The sequence below is a fragment of the Daucus carota genome, chromosome 8 (genome assembly GCF_001625215.2).
Source record: "Daucus carota subsp. sativus chromosome 8, DH1 v3.0, whole genome shotgun sequence".
Lineage (NCBI taxonomy): Eukaryota > Viridiplantae > Streptophyta > Magnoliopsida > Apiales > Apiaceae > Daucus > Daucus carota.
The window spans coordinates 32312854-32332425 of record NC_030388.2 but is presented as its reverse complement, the minus strand read 5'-3'; the positions used below and the strand labels follow the sequence as shown (position 1 = coordinate 32332425).

Genomic DNA, 19572 nt, shown 5'->3' with positions numbered 1-19572 from the left:
AATATAACATTTAACTATATCGAAATCAAAGATTTTGAACTCATATATTATGGTACATTACAATTAGGTCAATTCACACGAGTCTGTAATTAAAGCAAGTGTAAGTAAAATTTGTAAGATATGCCCTAGTATCTCATTTGAAGTTAAAATGTCTTAGATATATCAACCTGAAAATATGAACTCAAATATCATATAAAAGTGCTACATCATGTAAAGGGCATTAGGGTTTTTTCTTTTTAAGATCAAATAGATCAAAATGAAAATTAATTTTTGTTGAAAAAATAAATATTCAATAGAGAAAATAATATTAAATACTCACTCAATTTTAAAATTTTGCGGGAATATCCTCATTTGTATCAACATTCGATCGAAGGAAAAAACCCTCTCAATTTTAAAACAACACGAAAATACACTCATTTGTCAAAATCCGATCATCGCTCTTATCCAAATCGAAGAAACTGGTAATTTTATAAATATCAAAATGTAAAAGAGGAAGAAAAAATCATATACAAGTTAAAGAAGTTTAGATTCGTATTCAATTAAATTATGTGAAAGTTTGATATATGTAAATAGCGCGAATTGGACATAAAAAGCGCGAATTAGATATGATTGACTAAGAACAGAACAAAGACGAATCAGAAAATTCATTGAATGATCGTAAATATAATCAGTTCGATGAAATAACGGAAAATAATAAATTAAATTTTTATGAGATGATTATTAGATGATTGGAAGTATCAGTCCGATGAATTACAGAAAAGTGTTTGATAAATTAAATTTTAATCGAAAAACTGATCAGAGATCGGAAATTTAATCACTTCGACGAACCAGGATTTAAACCATAGAGAATGATACCGGACGCTGGACGAGAAATCTATAAATACTAGAGGAGGGTTTACAGACTCCCCCGAAAGCCTGAAATTTACCAAAACAAATAGAACTAGAACACTGCTCGAAGTTGGTGTAGTTTAACAAAAAATTCAAACTCAATCTCAATCTCAATTTCTTGATTCAGCTTCAATGGCGGAAATTGCATCATCTCCTGAAAAACCAATTGACCCGATTCCTCAAAAACCCGGCCCGGATAACCCCATCTCGCAACCCGACCCATCTTCTTCGGCAGCCCCTCCTTCAAACCCTACCCCTAATTTACCCCAAATTGCACCACCGTCAATTGCGCCCACCGGGCCGCTGCTTCAGCTACCCCCGTCTTTCCGGCCACCAGCGCCGCCGGTTCCATTGCCGTTACCGCCGCAGTTTTCGCCGGTTCAGCCTCCTGGCGTTCCGCCTGTACCCGGATCCGGAACCGGGTCAGGACCCGTACCCGGTGGGTTGGTTTATGCACAGCTGCCTAATCAGAGGCCTCCGTATATGCCGATGCCTAATGGGTACTTGCCCTTGCCGCCTCCTGGTGGGTTTAAATTTTAATTTCAGTTTTTTAAGATTTTTTGAGTTATTTGTATATTGCTGAATTTTTGTTATGATTATATAAGTTTCTGTATGTTATTTCTTGTGCATTGGGGTTTTTAGTGATGGGAATGTCATAAAAAATCGAAACTTTGTTATTAAAATTTTGATGGTAGATGTATGACAAAAATCGGAACTTTGATGTTAATATGTTGATGGAGATGAATGTGGTTTTAAATAAATGAATTATAGGATTAGGATGCATGAGTTGTACTTTTTATATGGTTTTTGCGACAAAGAGTGCGAGTGTTTGGCGAGGAGAGTGGGGTCGGTCGGTTTCAGGGATATCTGTGACCAGATGTTTTCTCCTACAGTGTCTACTTGATTGAGATAACGATGAGAATGGTTTGGAAGGCTCCAATTTAGAGACTACCACTATCAACAAAGCTTTTGGTATGCATATACGTACTTCTTGATTGTCGTTGTTCAATAGTTTTTGAAGTGGAAAAAGATAGAATTTCTGTAGATTATGTTGACTTGAAGTGAGCCGACTATAATCTATTGCCACTTTTTATGCTAAATAATACCTGGTTTGTGCCATGTTCATTTTAGTAGGGCTTGTAATGTAGTCCTAAGTGGACTTGCCCTTCGGTTTTCGTTACTTTATTTTGCGGCAGCAGAACCATGCTTGCAACTGACTGCTCCTTGCCTTTGTATACCAAGGTATTGCAATCTTTTAATATCCAGTATTTCTTTTCTATGCTAAGCATGTATCTTCCTTCCTTATTAATAAGAAAGATAAAATAAAAAAGTATAATTACACTAAAGTTTGTGGGTAGAAATAGAATGTTTATGTCGTCAGTTTGAGTGGGACACAAGGGGTCTCATATTACTTCATTCCAATCATTCAATTGGTGCATTGGATAGTCTAAGAAGACTACTGATATGCTGTGGAAATGGAGGTAACCTTACTCGCAATTTGTGTTTCCATTTTTCTTTCCAGAATTCCATGTTTCATTGTTTTACTTCAGGCTTTATGTTCAACTGGTGCGTTTTGACATGCCTTTGCTGCTATTCAAATTGATTGTGCCATGTCGTAAGAGCGATTAATTATACTTTAAACTTCATAATATGATTAAATACTTGTGCCTTTTTTCTTAAAGATTTACTATTGAAATTTGCTTTGATTATGTTCTAACAAATTTGCATAGTATCTGCATTACTGTTGTGCAGGAATTCCTCGTTATCCCAGCGTCTACCCAGTAATGGCTCGACCAGTATTTCCTCCACGTCCGTTGGGAATAGTTGGCACCAATCTTACACTGGCACGACCTCCTGTTCCTGGAGTGCGTGGTCCGCCAATAATCCCTCCTGCTATCAGACCAGGTGGAATTCCAAGTGTTACACCTACAGAGAAGCCGCAAACAACAGTTTATGTGGGCAAGATAGCATCAACAGTAGACAATGATTTCATCCTCTCAGTCCTGCAAGTAAGTATTTTTCCAGGCGACTGATTCATATCTTTTCTCTTTTTTACACTTATCTATGAATCAAATAGACACACGAATTTTAACTTTATAAGTGTCTACATTTGGTGCAGCTCTGCGGGCCTGTAAAGAGCTGGAAACGTCCTCAAGATCCAACGTCTGGGACTCTGAAAGGCTATGGATTTTGTGAGTTCGATTCTGCAGAGGGGATTCTTCGTGCAATTAGGCTGCTGAGCAAATTAAATATTGATGGACAAGAACTGATGGTATTAATTTATATTAATTTGCCAAATATTAAATTTTCTCGATTAGAAATGATGTTTGCTTTAAAATGACATATTAGGCTCCTTGCAGATATATTTTTTAGATTGATATATAGGCTTCACACTCTGTTTGAGCTTTTTTGTTAGCAGATATAAATATATAATTGGTCTTACTTACAGCCTTTTGCATGCTACTTACCAGAGTCACTATATTAGTTTATATATTGAGTTGATCTTTCATTTGTATAATTGGCTCTAATATTGCCTTTACAGTTAAATTTTAACTCAGCAACTAAAGAGTACTTGGAGCGATATGTTCAAAAGAAAAGGGAAAATGCAAAAAGTTCTGAAAAAGTTGGCGCTGAAGGTGGTCAAGTGACTGAGAAAGAGGAAAGAAATGGAACAGGTAGTGAGAAAGGTGTTCCTCCAGAGTCCACTCAAGAGGAGTCTAAAGATGACAACATTACTGACCAAAAAGATCAAGATGTTACTAAGTTTGGTCTTGTGACTGATGAAGACAAGGAAGCTGACCGAGGTGCTTTAGAGAAACTCAATGGCATGATTGAAGAAAGATTGAAGACGCATCCATTACCACCCCCACCCCCATCAGTGGATACCACTGTTTTTGATACTTCAACCCCAGAAGGTCATGTTGGATTAAAGGAAGGCGACATGGATGTGGATATAATGAAAAATGGTAAGTCTTGTTGTATTTGTAATTAGTATACTTCTGCAATATACTGTTGACATATGCTGAATTTTCTGGAGATACCTTGATGATGTGAACTGTAGGATGATGTCGCACTGTTTAATTGATGATTTATAACCATGTGTTGACGCATCTTACTCTTCTATTCCTTGATTCTAAGCAGATGCAGCAGATGACAAAAATGAGGATGATATGAGAAGTGCAAACAGAACTCCTAGTGAGCATGATAAACAAGATACAAGTTCACCTCACAGGAGCAGAAAAAGTGATAGGAGTAGAGATCGCGAACGGGATGCTAAAAGGGAAAGGGAAAAAGAACTTGAAAGGAACGAGTTAGAAAGGGAACAAGAACGGGCTAAAAGAGACAGAGAAAGACAGTACAAGACTAGAGAGGAGGAGCGTCGATACAGGCTGCGTCTTGATGATTGGGAACTTCGAGAAAAACAAAAGGATCAAATGCGGAGGCTGGAGAGAGAAAAAGAGGAAGAAAGGGCAGATGATCGGAAGTATGACATTATAGATCAAGAGCATGAAAGTTATGATGATTATAACAAGAAGCGGAAACACAGAAGTAGTGGGGAGGAGAGGAAAAGGAGGCTGAGAGAGAAGGAAGAGGACTTGGCTGACAGGTTAAAAGAAGAAGAAGAAATTGCTGAGGCCAAGATGAGAGAGGAAGAGGTTCTAAAAAAGCAGAAACAAGAGCAAGAAGACGCTATGAGGCTTTTGTCTGCTTCTGCAACTAAAAAAACTGAAGAGGCTGTTGATGAAGTCGCTGCTGAATGCAAAGAAGTCATTGGTCGGTCTCCCAACAATGATATGGGGCATGAAAATCGTACTAGTAAGTTCCTATAACCTTCCATTATTGTTGGTCATTTGCTTAAGTTATTAATCTGTACTTGTATATGACAGCTGACAGGATCCAACAAAATGGCACTGGTGATGAAATATGTACAAACTCTATTGGTGCGGTAGATACACAGCTGAGCAGCAATGTTCAAAGTAGAAAATTGGGTTTTGGTCTTGTAGCATCTGGAAAACGAACCACAGTTCCCTCTGTTTTCAATGAGGAAGATGAGGATGCACAGAAGGAGAAAAAGATGCGGCCCCTGATTCCCATTGACTACTCACATGAGGAACTACAGGCTGTCCAACGTGGTCCTTCTGGGTCATTGTCTCCAGACTTGGCTGCAGCAGCCGAATTTGCCAAGCGCATTACAGGTGTCAACTCAAAAGAAGAGAAGCCTGAGGCTGAAAAGGATAGAAGTAGACGTTCACATGAAAAATCTAGCCACCGTGGCCAAGAGTGGAATGCTCATGGGGGCAATCGCACTAGAGATGATTACAGAAAGGATACTGTTGACCATGACAAGGACCAGGAACGACAATCAGATAAAGTAAAAACACAAGAAAACCGGAAGCTTCTTGATGCAAAGCAGTTGATTGATACAATTCCGAAGACAAAGGATGAGTTGTTCTCGTATAAGATCAATTGGGCCATTTATGATAAGGTGACATTTTTTAATTCCTAATATTGAACTTGAATAACTTGAATATGTGTGTGTGTGTGTGTGTGTTCTGCAAATATTGGATCATTAAATTGTGTTCTGTTTACTGTTTAGGAGTGCTTAATTGCTTATACATACCTGATTAGACATGAACCTAGGGCTTTAAGCAACTAGATATAATGTGTTGTGACTGGATCAGATGAATTTAATTTGGTTCCCTGGTTCAATCATAGGGTTGACTATGGTTCTCCGTAAGTTTTTTTGTTACAGATGTGTTACTTTGCATAAGTCATAGGATCATGGTAGAGGACCCAGTCTGTATAGCAGTGTTCTTTAAGCTTCAGGCACACACTTATTTATATTTGTAAATTTTAATGTCAATATCTAGGTGCCTAGGTATCGTCTCCACCTGCATTAGAGCTTTATTGATTCAGGTGCACCTATTAGCAGCCACCCAGACTAACTAATCTAGCATGTTATCACTATAAAGCAAGTTGAGCCCTTATTAGCAATGCTATCAATATACCTAAAACTACAATTTGGTATCTTTGACATAGGAGGAATGTAGAAATTTTATAGCTGTATACAATTTGTCCACCTGATCCTTATACACTTGATGTTCAGTTTTGGTGGATAATATGCTATAACTATAAGAACAAGTGATTATAAATTTATATGAAGTTTGGGTGGGTTGTAAGTTGGTATTTGAGCCAGTTTGCATTTTGTTGTGGATTAATAGGGTTAAAAAGTTTCAAAATTACAAGTAACAATTCGGTTTCTGGTTTAATTGGACTTATCATTTTCTAATTATATCTTCACTTGCAGAATCAACTACATGAGAGGATGAGACCATGGATCTCTAAGAAAATTACCGAGTTTTTGGGTGAAGAAGAAACGTCACTAGTAAACTACATCGTGTCCACCACCCAGGAACACGTGAACGCATCTGAGGTGCTAGACAGACTTCAGACTATTCTTGACGACGAAGCTGAGATGTTTGTGCTGAAGATGTGGAGGATGCTTATATTTGAAATCAAGAAAGTAGAGACAGGGCTTGCTGCAAGGCCGAAGGCTTAATACAATCTGTTGCACAATTGAATTTTTGGAATTTCCTTTTTAAGCAATTTACATAACACCACCTTCATGAGGTGCAACTGCCGTGGCAGTTTGTAATCATAGATCTTTCATTTTTCTGGACGAATGCAATTCTTCGCATTGGAATTAAAGAGAGGTTGACAATTTCAGTTTGGTTTTCGGTTTTTATATTTAGGGGGTAGGAGTTGCTTATTCTATCAATATATACAGGAAATGTAACAGCAAAACTGTCTTGTTTACCATGTACCAAAGCTTATAGGTATCTTGTTCTAAGAAATCTTGTTGCTAATGCTTATATAAGAGACTGATAGTAGACAAAGTAACCCCCTCCCCTTGGGAAGGATGGTCTTACAGGTCTCAGTGAGACGGGGAATCTTGGTGGACAGTTTTACGTAACGAGTGACCATTTTGATATAAAACCCGATACATTGTATCGTCATTACCATGAATATATCAAACCCGGAAATTTATTGTCATTACCATGAAATTATATAGCTATACATACATGTTGACAGCTTCATTCCAAAAAACAGAAGCTGTCTCAAGTGATTAGCTCTTAAAAAGACGAGCTAACACAACCAAAATCAAATGGCAATTTCTGCCTAAGCGTATCTACAGAGGAAAATCTATGAACATGATAGAAATTGACAAGAGTTGTAATCAGACATGGACAAACCGATCACGTTGAAGAGGTAGATTCATCAAGCCAGAGGAGGTCTTCTCATCGAATTCATGTATGATTCTGATGAGTGAACCGGCTTTTCTGCCTGCTCTCGGAGATCCATCAGCCAATACATCATACAATGGTACCATGAGAGCCTGGTTCTTTACTAAAACGCGAACCACATCTGCTCCGCCATTGATGCACAAATATAGTAACAATGAAACACAGTGTTCTTTCACTGATCTTGTAGTGGAAGAACCAAAAACTTCCACAATTTGAGGTAATGCCCTGGCGCTTAAAATGGCCATGGCTCCTTCTTGATTCTCTGCCAGAGTTGCCAGAACCGCGAGACAATCAGTAATGAGATCTTCCCTTTGAAGGGATCTCAGGAGATTAAGCAGCAAAGGGACGACTCCAGCTGACAATACCCTCCAATGGTTGTCAGGGTACACGAGGAGACCTAAGATCGTCACCAGTGCATTCTTTTTGGCACGAAAAGTTCCCTCCAGGAGCAACTCCATTAGAACTGGGACAGTCCATGGAATTTCCCCAATCAGAACACGATACTCCTCCACAGAAGAAAGGTAGAACAGGATACCAGCAGCGTGCTGGCGAGCCTCCATCTTTAGCCCATTCTGTATGACATCAAGAACCAGTTCCAAGCCTCCGCTCTCAACCAGTATCCTCTTTGTCTGAGAATACTTTGAAAGATTCAACAGTGCCGCGCTAGCATCCTCTTGCTTTACTGAATCTCTTGAACAAAGAAGATTCATCAGACTCGGGATCACACCAGCCTCAACCAAACAAGATCTATTAAAACTGCTTGATTTGGCGAGCAAGCGGATCTCATAAGCAGCTTTCCTCTGCTCCTCATTAGTACCACTCTTAAGCCTGCCATTAACAAAATTAGCAACCAATTTCAAAGCCCCTTCAGCTGCCACACTTCCAGCACCAACGGTCTTCATTTTCTGTCGATTCTGTCTCCCTGTTTCCCCCATTGCAACGCCGCCTCCCAGGCCATACTCTCCAATAAGCTGCTTCATAGCCAGATTAGAAACCAAATCTCTACACATCAGCTTCTTCCCAGTCTTCGGACAAGTTGAATTCCCAGCTCTGAACCATTTCAAAATCGACCCTCTCTCATAAGTATGCCCTGTGGCAATAGTCACCGGATCAACCATAACCTCCAGAGAAATCGGACACTGAAAATCATCCAAATTACCCAAATTCAAACCACTAATCCCTTCTCTGTCACAACCTCTACCACTACCAGACACTTTCACCACTCTAGCATCTCCCACAGACACGAAACAAACACATCGAACATAAGTCATAAGCCCAACCAAACTACTCAAAAGCCCCAAATCCTTCTTCTCAACACTCTGACTCTCCACCAAAACCTCAGATTCCAAGAACCTAATCCCCTGATCACACTCCCTCCACTCCTCAATCCCCAAATACTCAACTACCCTTCTCAATTCACCCGATCCCGGAGCCAATCCAGCCTCAAAACCCCTCAAAATCTCCAAAACCTCATCAAATTTTTCCCTATCCTCCTCCTCAACTCCAAATTTCCCTCCCAATGCCTGCCTCTTAACCAATTCCACCAATTCCTTACTTTCAACCGAAACCTCCACTCTTTCGAGCTCGAAAACCTCCAAGGCCACACCAACTCCCCTCATCAGCATTCTCAGCTGATCATAAACATACTCACACTTCATCAACATCCAAACCCTAGCCTCATCATTCCCACAATCCCTCAACAAAAACTCAATCTTTTGCAAAACAAAATGCAGCTCCGAGAAGCTCAAGACCAATGCATCCGAAAATCTCGATGAACCCTCTTTAATTTCCTCGAAAAACATGAGAAGATTAGTGATGAGTCTAGTAACTTCTTTGAAATTTCGCTTGTTACTCGAAATGGTGCTTGATTTGTAGTTGCATGTTATTTTTTGAGCAAGATTGATCAGAGAGGACAAAAGAGTCGATGGATTTACAGACTCGCAGGGACGAATCGCCGGTGTTCTTAACATCCGGCGTGTATAAACATCGGAATTGTTGATCATGATCCGAAAAATGTAAAAAAAATCAAAAAAAAATAAAATCGTTATCTATAAATTTGTACAAATGTACTGGATAAACGGGTAACAATTTATGAAACTTAACAATTTTTCGAATATTTTTTCAAATACACGAGATAAACCGATAACAAATGAAGCGGAAATAACTTTTCGAATAATTTTTCAGAAAGAAGGCTTTTGTTATCTCGTTATAAAAGATGCAACGGAAAATAATATTTCGAGATTTTTTTGAGAGAAAGGGAGGAAGATTTGGTTTTTGTGAAGATTTGATATGCGAGATTTTAGATTTATAGAACGGGGAGATAGTAGATGTACACACGAGTGAGGATCTAGGAGTTAAATCTGTAAGAGAAGGATCGGACGGCTGAGAAGTGAAGAACGTGGAGAGATCTGGGGAGGTGAAAAAGGCGGCTTCATGGGAAGTTACATGAAGCGAATGGTGGGGTGACACGTAAGGCGTTGAATGCGGGTGGGGCTCGTGGTACGTGACCTGGCGTAGCCGACTTGCAGACGTGAAATTACATGAATTCTACTCTCTCCGTCCCAGTGATTAGTATACGTATGGGAAGTGGCACGGAGGTTAAGAAAAAGTGTAATTTGGTGATGAAAAGTAAGAAAAGTGGGTGAAGTGGTGGGACTCATTAATATTTAATGTGTAAAATGAGTGTGGTGTTAGTAAAATGGTGGGACCTCCTAATATTTAATGTATAAAGTGGGTGTAGTGGAAGAAGGTAGTGGATGTAGTTAAGTTTTTTATATTATAAAATTTTACTATTTTTGGTATGTATACAATTGATGGGACGTCCCAAAAAGGAAACTGTATACAATCCAGTGGGACGGAGGGAGTATAAAATTGGGTAAATTTATTTATTTTGTACTCTCCCCGTCCCACCAGATTTTTTACATTATTTTTTGGCACGCATTTTAATGTTCTTATAAAGTATACTTACATTATATATTATTTTTGAAAAAATCTTCAGAAAAAAATTTGACGTTTAAACTTTTATTCAAAAAAATTTTTAAAAATACGTCATAGAACTATACTTTACGAGAGTCTCAAAATGCGTGCAAGCATTCTGGTGGGACCGAGGGAGTACTAAGTTAGTTTTGGGACAATTATTAAGCGTGGGAATAAATGAGGTTTGAATTTTTGCAGCCGACTGTTTTTGGAATTTTAATGTGGAGTGGGATGTAGGTTCCTGTGAATGATGAAGAGGGGTGCTTAATTAACCACTAGTTTTTTTTTTTTTGGTATTTTCTTTTTTGTTCATTATTGGTGGATCAATTATGGATTTATGGTCAACAATGCTAGCACAACATGCAATGGGATTTTTCTTTAGTGAAATAGAGTCTATGGATGAATAGTGTCTTTTAAATGATTAATTAAAGATATTCAAAAGATTATGAGTTTTTGTATAGAAGGCTTGTCTCACTTTAAATTTACGATTATCGATTGAGATCTCCATTGTGCTTGATATTTGTCATTTTCGATATCAAATAAATAATAAATAATTTAGGATTGTCGATTTTGAATTACGAATAATAGTAGCAATCAACATCAAGATCATATTTTTGATTAAATATTTAACATAAAACGGTTAATCCAAACCAACTTAACAACTTAAAATTTAAGAAATGTTGACACTTACTTAACCCGTCTATTGAATGAATCGAACTAGCTTATTATTTCGTTTATTTCATGAGCGATATAATTTATTATATATCATGTAAGATGTACTCCCTCCGTCCCACAATACATGTCTCTTTTGAAAAAATTACGCATATTAAGAAAGCATTGATTAGATAAAATTTTCTCACCTCTACCGCTAATAAATGCATGAATGTAAACTCTTATTCAACCTCCATTAATTGTTATACAACTTTCAAGAAGGGTAATTTTGAAATATTTGCAATATATTTGCATTGGAAACTAAAAGTAGACATGTATTGTGGGACAAATTTTTTTTCCAAAAGAGACATGTATTGTGGAACGGAGGGAGTAAGTAATAAAATTAGATTAGATATTTATTCGTATATTATTACTCTTGAAATAATATAAGTAATGTTAATAAATATGTAGCACGATACATAAAAGTGTGTTTAATTCTATTTATCACATAATTCAAAACAAAACGTAAATTTAGACAAAACATAAATAAATCACTGAAAAATAAACCCATATATGCAGACACTTAAATAGACCATGTAATCAACCAAGTTCTGAGCAAATCACAGGCCCATTCTCCTTCTAAAAGCCCATCAACTATTCACCAACAAGCTCCATGAATGGGCTCTTTTTATAATTATTGCTGATAGTCATTTGAGTTGAGGAGGATAACTGAAAATTTTAAGGTCTCCAAATACAAGTTCATCATAAACAAGAGGGTTCTGAATGGGCTGCACATACAGATACCCAATTTAACATCCATCAAAACAGCCCAGTTTTGTGAATATTGGGCGAGCCCGGAGCCCATCTATTCATATAAGGCTCCACCTTCCGATCTTCTATGTAGATATCATGTCTATAAGTTGCAGCAACATGAAATAATTTAAAAATGCAAACACTCTGGTCACAATCTTCTTAGGAATTTCAATATTCTCCTGCTACATGCTTGTTTCTGATAATCTGGCATGTTTATATTTGTCTTATAGTGTTGCAAAAATAATATGTTATCAACAGATTTCCTAGAAAAACTATATCAAGATCATTAAGCACCAGAACTCAGCTCACTGCCTGGGGACTAAAACCGTCACTTATGACTTCACGTGATTCAATATGATAAATTGGGAGTTTAAAATATTTGTTTGGATAATTTTCACTTATTAATGATTTATAAGTTATTAAAACTATAATAAATATGACTTATGAGTAACTTATGACTTACAGGTAATTTTTATAAAAAAAATTAAAAAAATTAAGTCAGTGAAAAAGTAGTTTTAACAAACTTCCGGCTTTAAGTTCCTTTCCAACTTATTTCTGATTTTAAGTTAATTTTTGGCTTGAACCCGAGAAAATACGCTCTAAATCTGAAATCACATGAACGAAGTCTGTTTTAAAATCTTAAGATGTTAGTACGAGTCGATTAAAGTGACTAATTAAGTAGTCGGGTGGACTACCTATAGGCTATAGTGATGACAAGAGCAGGAAGGTGGCGCCCAACTGTCAGATGTCTATGAATGAAATGAATAGTGACTTGTTTCCAATCCAGCGCATGAGACTAAGCTGGCCTTGCATAAATGCTTGCTAATACAGGGCTCCCTTCATACTTAGTATTTGACAGTTTTAGGTGCTACTTGCATTCGAATCTTGCAGCTGTAGCCTGTAGGTATGCTTGAACACATTAGATCATGAAATCGACACCCGGATTATGGAACTTGATCAAGTTTACACCACAAATAATGTTGTCTTATTGCATGAATAATGGAGTTGCAACTTGCGATAAAATGTATATAAGCCTAAATCAATTAAATCAATAAAACACATTATGTCACATTCCGAAGTAGAGTCCTGGCAGGGACACACGCGGATTTTAGTATGTCACGTTCTCGAGGTTGTTTTCGTAGAAGACATATTTCGTGACAGGGGCAGACCGTAATAGGGGTTGAGACAGCTGAAATAGTGTGAAATATGTCTATTTTGGTTAAAATTTACAAATTTTGGTTTTATGATGACTTTTACCATATTTTGTGAAGAGTCAACTTTACACATTACAAGTTGCAATTTGCAATTTGGTCCCATGAATCTTAAAGTGTAGAACTAGTAAACTACCCTCCTGAACCTCCACCAGACAGGAGTAAAGAGCTTTCTCCTAATATGTCCAACTCAACCCCACATGAATTTCAAATCATTAATCTCCATCAACAAACATTACTAAGATTCTAGGTAGATACAGCCAGCTTGCAACAACTAAGCAAATTAGAAATCATGGATTATTCTCATGTTTTTTCCACAAATAAATACCTCTAATTTAACACCTTTACTACACACAACAATCTTAATTATCCAGTGCAGAAAGTATCAGACTATGAGCATTTTGCCAATGAGATCATTCTTACTAGTTCTCTTTATCTGCAGCTTTGTAGTTGCAGTTTCCTCTCGTGGTCCGGTTTATAAACCGCCACCTGTAGAGCGATTAACAGATCGTTTTGCTCATAAATCAGTTGATGCAGCCTTCTCTAACTTGTATGGAGACAAGAACATTCATCAACTCAATAATGGTTCGAGTGTCAATATCATTTTGGATAAATCCTCAGGTACTTATGTTCCTAGCAACTGCTTAAATCTGTTTAAGCAAAATTGCAGAACTCTGAATGCTTATTTGATTTTTACAGGTTCAGGTTTGATTTCCAAGAACAGATACTATTATGGATTTTTCAGCGCGGCTATAAAACTGCCTGCTGGTTTTACATCAGGAGTTGTCCTAGCCTTTTATGTAAGCAATTTTCATGCACAGTATGATACATTCTTATGCTGTTGTGATATTCTTTTGTGCTTATGATGTCCAGATAAATTTAGTACTAATATTACGCCATATTCAGTTGTCGAATTCAGATATTTATCCCCATAACCATGATGAGATAGACTTCGAATTACTTGGACATGAAAAAAGAAGAGATTGGGTGCTGCAAACAAACATATACGGAAATGGAAGTGTCAAAACAGGAAGAGAGGAGAAATTTTACCTCTGGTTTGATCCAACTGCCGAATCCCATCAATACAGCATCCTCTGGAACAATCATCACACCGTGTAAGATTAATAATCGCAAACTGAAGTACTTAAGCTACATACTAACAGCAGTACGACACTAGAAGCCTGTTTGTCTAGGCTTTAAGTCAGTGGCTTAAATTTGTTTCTAACTTTAAGTTGAAAAATGTTTGTTTATGTAATAAGTCAGAAACTGAGTTATTGTCAGAATTAAGCCAAAAAACTGACTTAAAGCCAGAAATAAGTCATAATTACCCAAACAAAAGTTTTAAGCTCCCCGTTTATCACATCAAGTCACGTTAAGTCTATAAGTCACAATTTTAAACTCAGTCAAACGGTCTTTTAGATTTCCTACTCGTAGTTCCGAAATTGTCAATGAACTTCTGCAGATTCTTGGTAGATAACGTGCCAGTCAGAGAAGTAGTTCACAATGCCGCCATTGCATCTGCTTATCCATCAAAGCCGATGTCAGTCTATGCAACTATATGGGATGCATCAGAGTGGGCTACTCATGGAGGAAAATACGCAGTCAATTACAAGTACGCACCATTTGTTGCCTCTCTGGGCCAAATCGAAATGGGAGGCTGCATCCAACAAAAAACAGACTCAACTCAATCATGTTCCACTGGCCCTTCAACATTAGACCCTGTCGAAGGCCAAGAGTTTGCTAAGCTATCGAAACAACAGACAACAGGGCTGGATTGGGCAAGGAGGAAACACATGTTTTATTCTTATTGCAAAGATACTTCTAGATACAAAGTCCTACCAGCAGAGTGCAACAAAGCTTAGTAATCACACTATAATGTAGTGAAGAATCATGTTAACAATTCATTGTATTCTACCAGCTATAATTAAGCATTAATTTGTGAAATTATACTTCTATTGTAAATTAAGATCAAGATTATCATAATCATCTTATAATTTTGTTTCAAACTTGCGCGCACCTCGACTAATCTGGATGAGCATACTAGCCCAAGGAAATCGAACACGTGAGCTCAAGGCACCAAGTCTTAAGTGTCATTGTCCAAGGGACCAGTTCTCCTGAATTAGTCGAGTTGCGGAAAAACATCCTTCTGTAACAATAAAATGTACTACGAAATCTTAATCATGTATAACAGCAAATTGTACTCCCAAATCCTAATCGAAAAACAGCTGGAATTATAGTACAATTATGAAGAGATATCAAACAAGAAACAAGAATTGAGAGCTTACCAAATCCTAATCGTAAATTATCAAGAACCACTGTTCATCCTTACCCGTATTTTGCATGCACGACATAAACGCTGGGTTCGTGTCGATAAATTTTGTTCTGAGTTAAAAATAGATGAAATCGAATGTTAAAATTAAAGATAATAACATTTATGATGGTCTTTATTTATCTTCTTAAGGTTTAAATTTTAAATTTTATGAATTCACAATTTATCATGATTGTTTGATTTTTAGGCAAATACTCCCTCTGTTTTTTTTATATGACGCTTTGACTTTTGGCACACATTTTTAAGTGCTTTGACTGGGTAGTTAAAAATATTATTTTTTAAATTTTCTTTTTCTGAATAAAAATTTTGATTATATATTATTATTCAGAAAAAGAAAATTCAAAAAATAATATTTTTAACTACCCGGTCAAAACACTTAAAAGTGTGTGCCAAAAGTCAAAGCGTCATATAAAAAAAAACAGAGGGAGTATTTAATTTTAATTTGGACTGACTTTAATTACGGGATCTCTCTTATTGGCTGTTCATTATTTATCTTTATTAGTTTTAATTGTATTAGTTACGTTTTAAATTGTGATTGAATAAATATTCTTTATGAATATTTAGTACCATTTATGGAGGTCATTATTGATGACATTTTATGCCTTTAATGGCTTTTAGTGCCATTTTTATGGCTTATTTTACCATTTTGATGGTTATTGCATTTAATATATTTAATTACGTGTTAAACTCAATTTTTATTCTTCAGTTAAATTATTATATTTTAATGTGTCTAACCAAAGGATTTTCCTTTGGTTAGATATTTACTAATAATTCTACATATTATATATATATATATATATATATATATATATATATATATATATATATTTCCTCTCTATTTTTTTTATATATATAAACTCTTTTGTTTTTGTTTTTATTAGATTTTCTTGTATATTAATTTATATTTTGTTTGATTGTTTTTTCTCAGGATACTGTGGAAGCGAGCTGTATGGGTATTCTTTTCTCATTCATTTAAGCTTTATTGTCTAAACGTCCGGAGTTATGCTTGCATGGCTTTCGGTTAGATGATGATAAACTTTCTTGAAAGAAAGAAATCCCGGTTGCGGTTTATTGTATTTTGATACAATTCATCTACGATTGTGTAGACCATAAAAAAAAAAAAATTAAAGATAATGAAATCATAATTTCAGATTGTTTAATTATTTCCGATTTTTATAAAACTAAATCGGATTGCAAAACCCTGACCAAAAAAAAGTTCGGATTGCAAAACGTGTTGATTCCGAGAAAGTATGAACAAATGCTTGATGACCGATTCTAATGGGCCAGTGGTTGATAGTTGTTTAGCCCAAATTTAAATAGGCTTCAATAAGAAGCATGCCGACGTCGATAGATTTGGCCCATACTCGTTTGACATTCTTTAATTTCTTAAATAGAATTACTATAATTATTTTCATGATTTACGTTGCTAAATCCTATTTCCCCGGAAGAAAAAAACAAGAATTATCACACTCGTTGATGATTATAAATATCAGAAATCGAAATTAATTGGTTAACCTGTCGATTGAGAATTCACATAAGATTTTCTCAACACCAACATTGGTTTTCAAATCAAAGAATGGGTAAATCTGAATTTTAAAAATTATTCGGAACATTTTTAATCTACTAAAACTTTTTAGGAACACTCGACTCGTTAAACAATATTCCCTCCGTTCTTAAATATCCGTTTTTTTGATTTTTGACACATATATTAAAGTGTTTTGACTATACAGTTAAAAATATCATTCTTTTTTTTAATAGAAAAAAAATGATATTTTTAACCGTACAGTTAAAAATATCATTCTTAAAATTTTCTTTCCCTGGAAAAAGTTTATATTAATATTTTCATTAAAAAATATTTGAAAATAATATTTCTAACTATGTAGCCATAAAATGTGTACTAAAAAGAATAAAAAAGATAATATTCAAAAACGGTGGGAGTAGTGTGGTACAGTATTATGGTGTACTTAAACTCACTATCCCGAACATCAATACAATTCAATCGATATCTAGCTGTTAAGTAAATATCTCGTAAACTAGTAATTCCTTAATCATATTTCTCCGTTATGTTGTTTAGAAGGCCTCCCTATTAGCTATTTGCATAGACATCTGATAAAACTGAAACTCCTAAGGGGTCGTTTGGTTCGAAGAGTGGTATCGGGTTGGAATGAGGAATCGGGTTAAGCTGATATGGGTTTGAGGTATCATATATGATATCATGTGTTTGGTTGAGTGCTGGAATCAATATATGCAATTTTTGTAAAAAATAAGTTATTAATTTATATTAATTGAAAAAATTAATAAAATTATTATTGTTATATATTTTTGCATCATTGATTTAATTTTGTATAAAACATTAATATTTGATTACTTAAATAGAGACAAAAAAATCAAAAATGAATGGATACTCATACCTCCATCTCATACCCACCTCCCCACCTAGGTATCAAAAACTCATACCTTGGGGGTTTAAGGTATGGGTTTGAGATTATATTTTTACCAACCAAACACCAGGTATGGGTTTGGAATGAACAAACCCCATACCTGATTCCACATGCCCATGAACCAAACGACCCCTAATTGTTTTTATAGCTAAATTTTATATATTGTCCACAAATTGTGGAGGAAAGAAAAGACTGATAATCAAGCAAATTGCTACGTAAACGACTTGCTAGTCATTGGTCAAAACACGAGCTTCATATTTGCTAGGCAATTCTGGAAGCAACTTCTTCTAATCCTTCCCCGTCGCATTCATTTTAAAGTAAACGAGATAGACACTTGTCTATACAACGGCCACATAATTATCTGATTTTTCTTTCGGGTTATGTTTATAACAAAGCAAGAAGCTACAATTAATTGAATAAGATATGAATACGAAAAATTAATTGTCAACTCAATATCAGAATTAGTTGTCTAACTTATGTTCTCTAGATTATTTTTCGGGTCCATTATTGATAATATGTTATCAACAATACTAATGGTCTGATAATTGGATAATAAAAATGACTAAGATTTATCTTCTCATATCTTGGATTCCATTGTGCCTCAATTCGAGAATGTCTAGGAACACATGCTCAATTGTAAGGGTATAGTCTATATTAATCAAAAAGATAATCTAATAACTTAAGTTTATATGAAAATTTTAAAAATATATAAATTATATAAATAACATTATAATCCAATTTTAATATAATTTCTTGAGCTTCAAAACCGTATCATTTGTTAGAATAATATACGATCGTTTTTGGTTCATCTAACACGTCGTCATTTAATTATAAACATGATGACAATGTTATTTTCTAAATATGGAGGTAATCTACTCTCGATACACAAATGAGTTTCGAAATGAAAGGTAATGTTTGATAATATATAGAGGTAATTGCATATCGCACCCCCTAAGTATCGTTCAAAAACGATAGAGTACCGATACTTTAAGAAACTCAACTCGCACCCCTTATCTTTACTTCTCAAAACCGATATGCACCCCCTGCCGTTAACTTCCGTTAACTCAGTCCACTCCGTTAAGTCAGTATATATATAATTGCAATTCGGACCCCCTAACTTACGTTCAAAAACGATATTGTATCCATATTTTTGAAAACTCGAATCGCACCACCTATTTTTACATCTCAGGAACGATACGCACCCCCTCCATTAAATTCCGCTACCTTCCGCTAAAATTCTCCCCCGTCTCAATTTACTCCCTTTTGCTTTTTGAGGAGTTAAATTGACTAATTTTTTACCAACTAGTTGAAAATATGTATTTATAATTTTAGAAAATAAAAATTTACATATTAAAATAGACTAGATACCTCTATTAAAACAGGCTAGAAAGTATATTTTAATATGTAACTTTCTATTTCCTAAAATAATAAATAAATATTTTTTTAATAGTTGGTCAAAAATTAGTCAATTTGACAAGGGACATGTAAATTGAGACGGAGGAATATTTTAACGGAAGGTAACGGAATTCAACGGAGGAGATGCGTATCGTTGTAAAGATAGGTGGTGAGATTTGTGTTTCCAAAAGTACAGGTATAATATCGTTTTTGAACGTAAGTTAGGTATAATGTGCTTTTTATATAAGTCTCTTGTCGTTTAATCAAAAAGTAAATCTAGCCTATTTTAATAGAGGTAAATAGTAGGGGGTCCGAATTGCAATTACCTCTATTATTTGTAAAATTCGGACCCTCTATTATTTGCGAAAACAAATAGACTAGATTTACTTTTTGATGATATTTTTTTTAAATTTTTGTTTAATTAAGTTATCCCCAAATCAAAATGATTTTACATATTGAATGATTTTAAATTTTTAGTGACATGTGTATTAGGTCCTTAAAATATACACTATTTTAAATATAAAAAATAAATATCATGTGATATTTATTATAAATAATACATA

At 35.4% G+C, this 19572-nt stretch overlaps 3 protein-coding genes across 8 annotated transcripts; 2 read left to right on the top strand and 1 right to left on the bottom strand.

Moving 5' to 3' along the window:
- The first annotated feature begins 873 nt into the window (after positions 1–873).
- Positions 874–6615, top strand: LOC108199500 (RNA-binding motif protein 25). Of its 6 annotated transcripts, none has more exons than XM_064083222.1 (9): positions 1270–1411; positions 1782–1860; positions 2023–2130; positions 2641–2897; positions 3008–3160; positions 3431–3854; positions 4030–4704; positions 4776–5374; positions 6197–6615. In XM_064083222.1, exons 4-9 carry the CDS (start codon positions 2673–2675, stop codon positions 6446–6448), a joined length of 2328 nt encoding a protein of 775 aa, XP_063939292.1. In that variant the 5' UTR covers positions 1270–1411; positions 1782–1860; positions 2023–2130; positions 2641–2672; the 3' UTR covers positions 6449–6615. The 6 variants fall into 6 exon arrangements, with proteins under 6 accessions (XP_017222817.1, XP_063939292.1, XP_063939291.1 ...); XM_064083221.1 differs by having other exon boundaries at positions 2020–2130; XM_017367331.2 differs by having other exon boundaries at positions 2023–2897.
- Positions 6616–6917: 302 nt separating this feature from the next.
- Positions 6918–9485, bottom strand: LOC108197577 (U-box domain-containing protein 19). The gene has a single exon (XM_017365229.2). The coding sequence runs from the start codon at positions 9194–9196 to the stop codon at positions 7127–7129; it is 2070 nt and encodes a 689-aa protein (XP_017220718.1). The 5' UTR covers positions 9197–9485; the 3' UTR covers positions 6918–7126.
- Positions 9486–13096: 3611 nt separating this feature from the next.
- Positions 13097–14850, top strand: LOC108197383 (probable xyloglucan endotransglucosylase/hydrolase protein 33). The gene is made up of 4 exons (XM_017364987.2): positions 13097–13465; positions 13544–13644; positions 13751–13959; positions 14307–14850. The coding sequence occupies exons 1-4, from the start codon at positions 13150–13152 to the stop codon at positions 14704–14706; spliced, it is 1026 nt and encodes a 341-aa protein (XP_017220476.1). The 5' UTR covers positions 13097–13149; the 3' UTR covers positions 14707–14850.
- The last annotated feature ends 4722 nt before the right edge of the window (positions 14851–19572 follow it).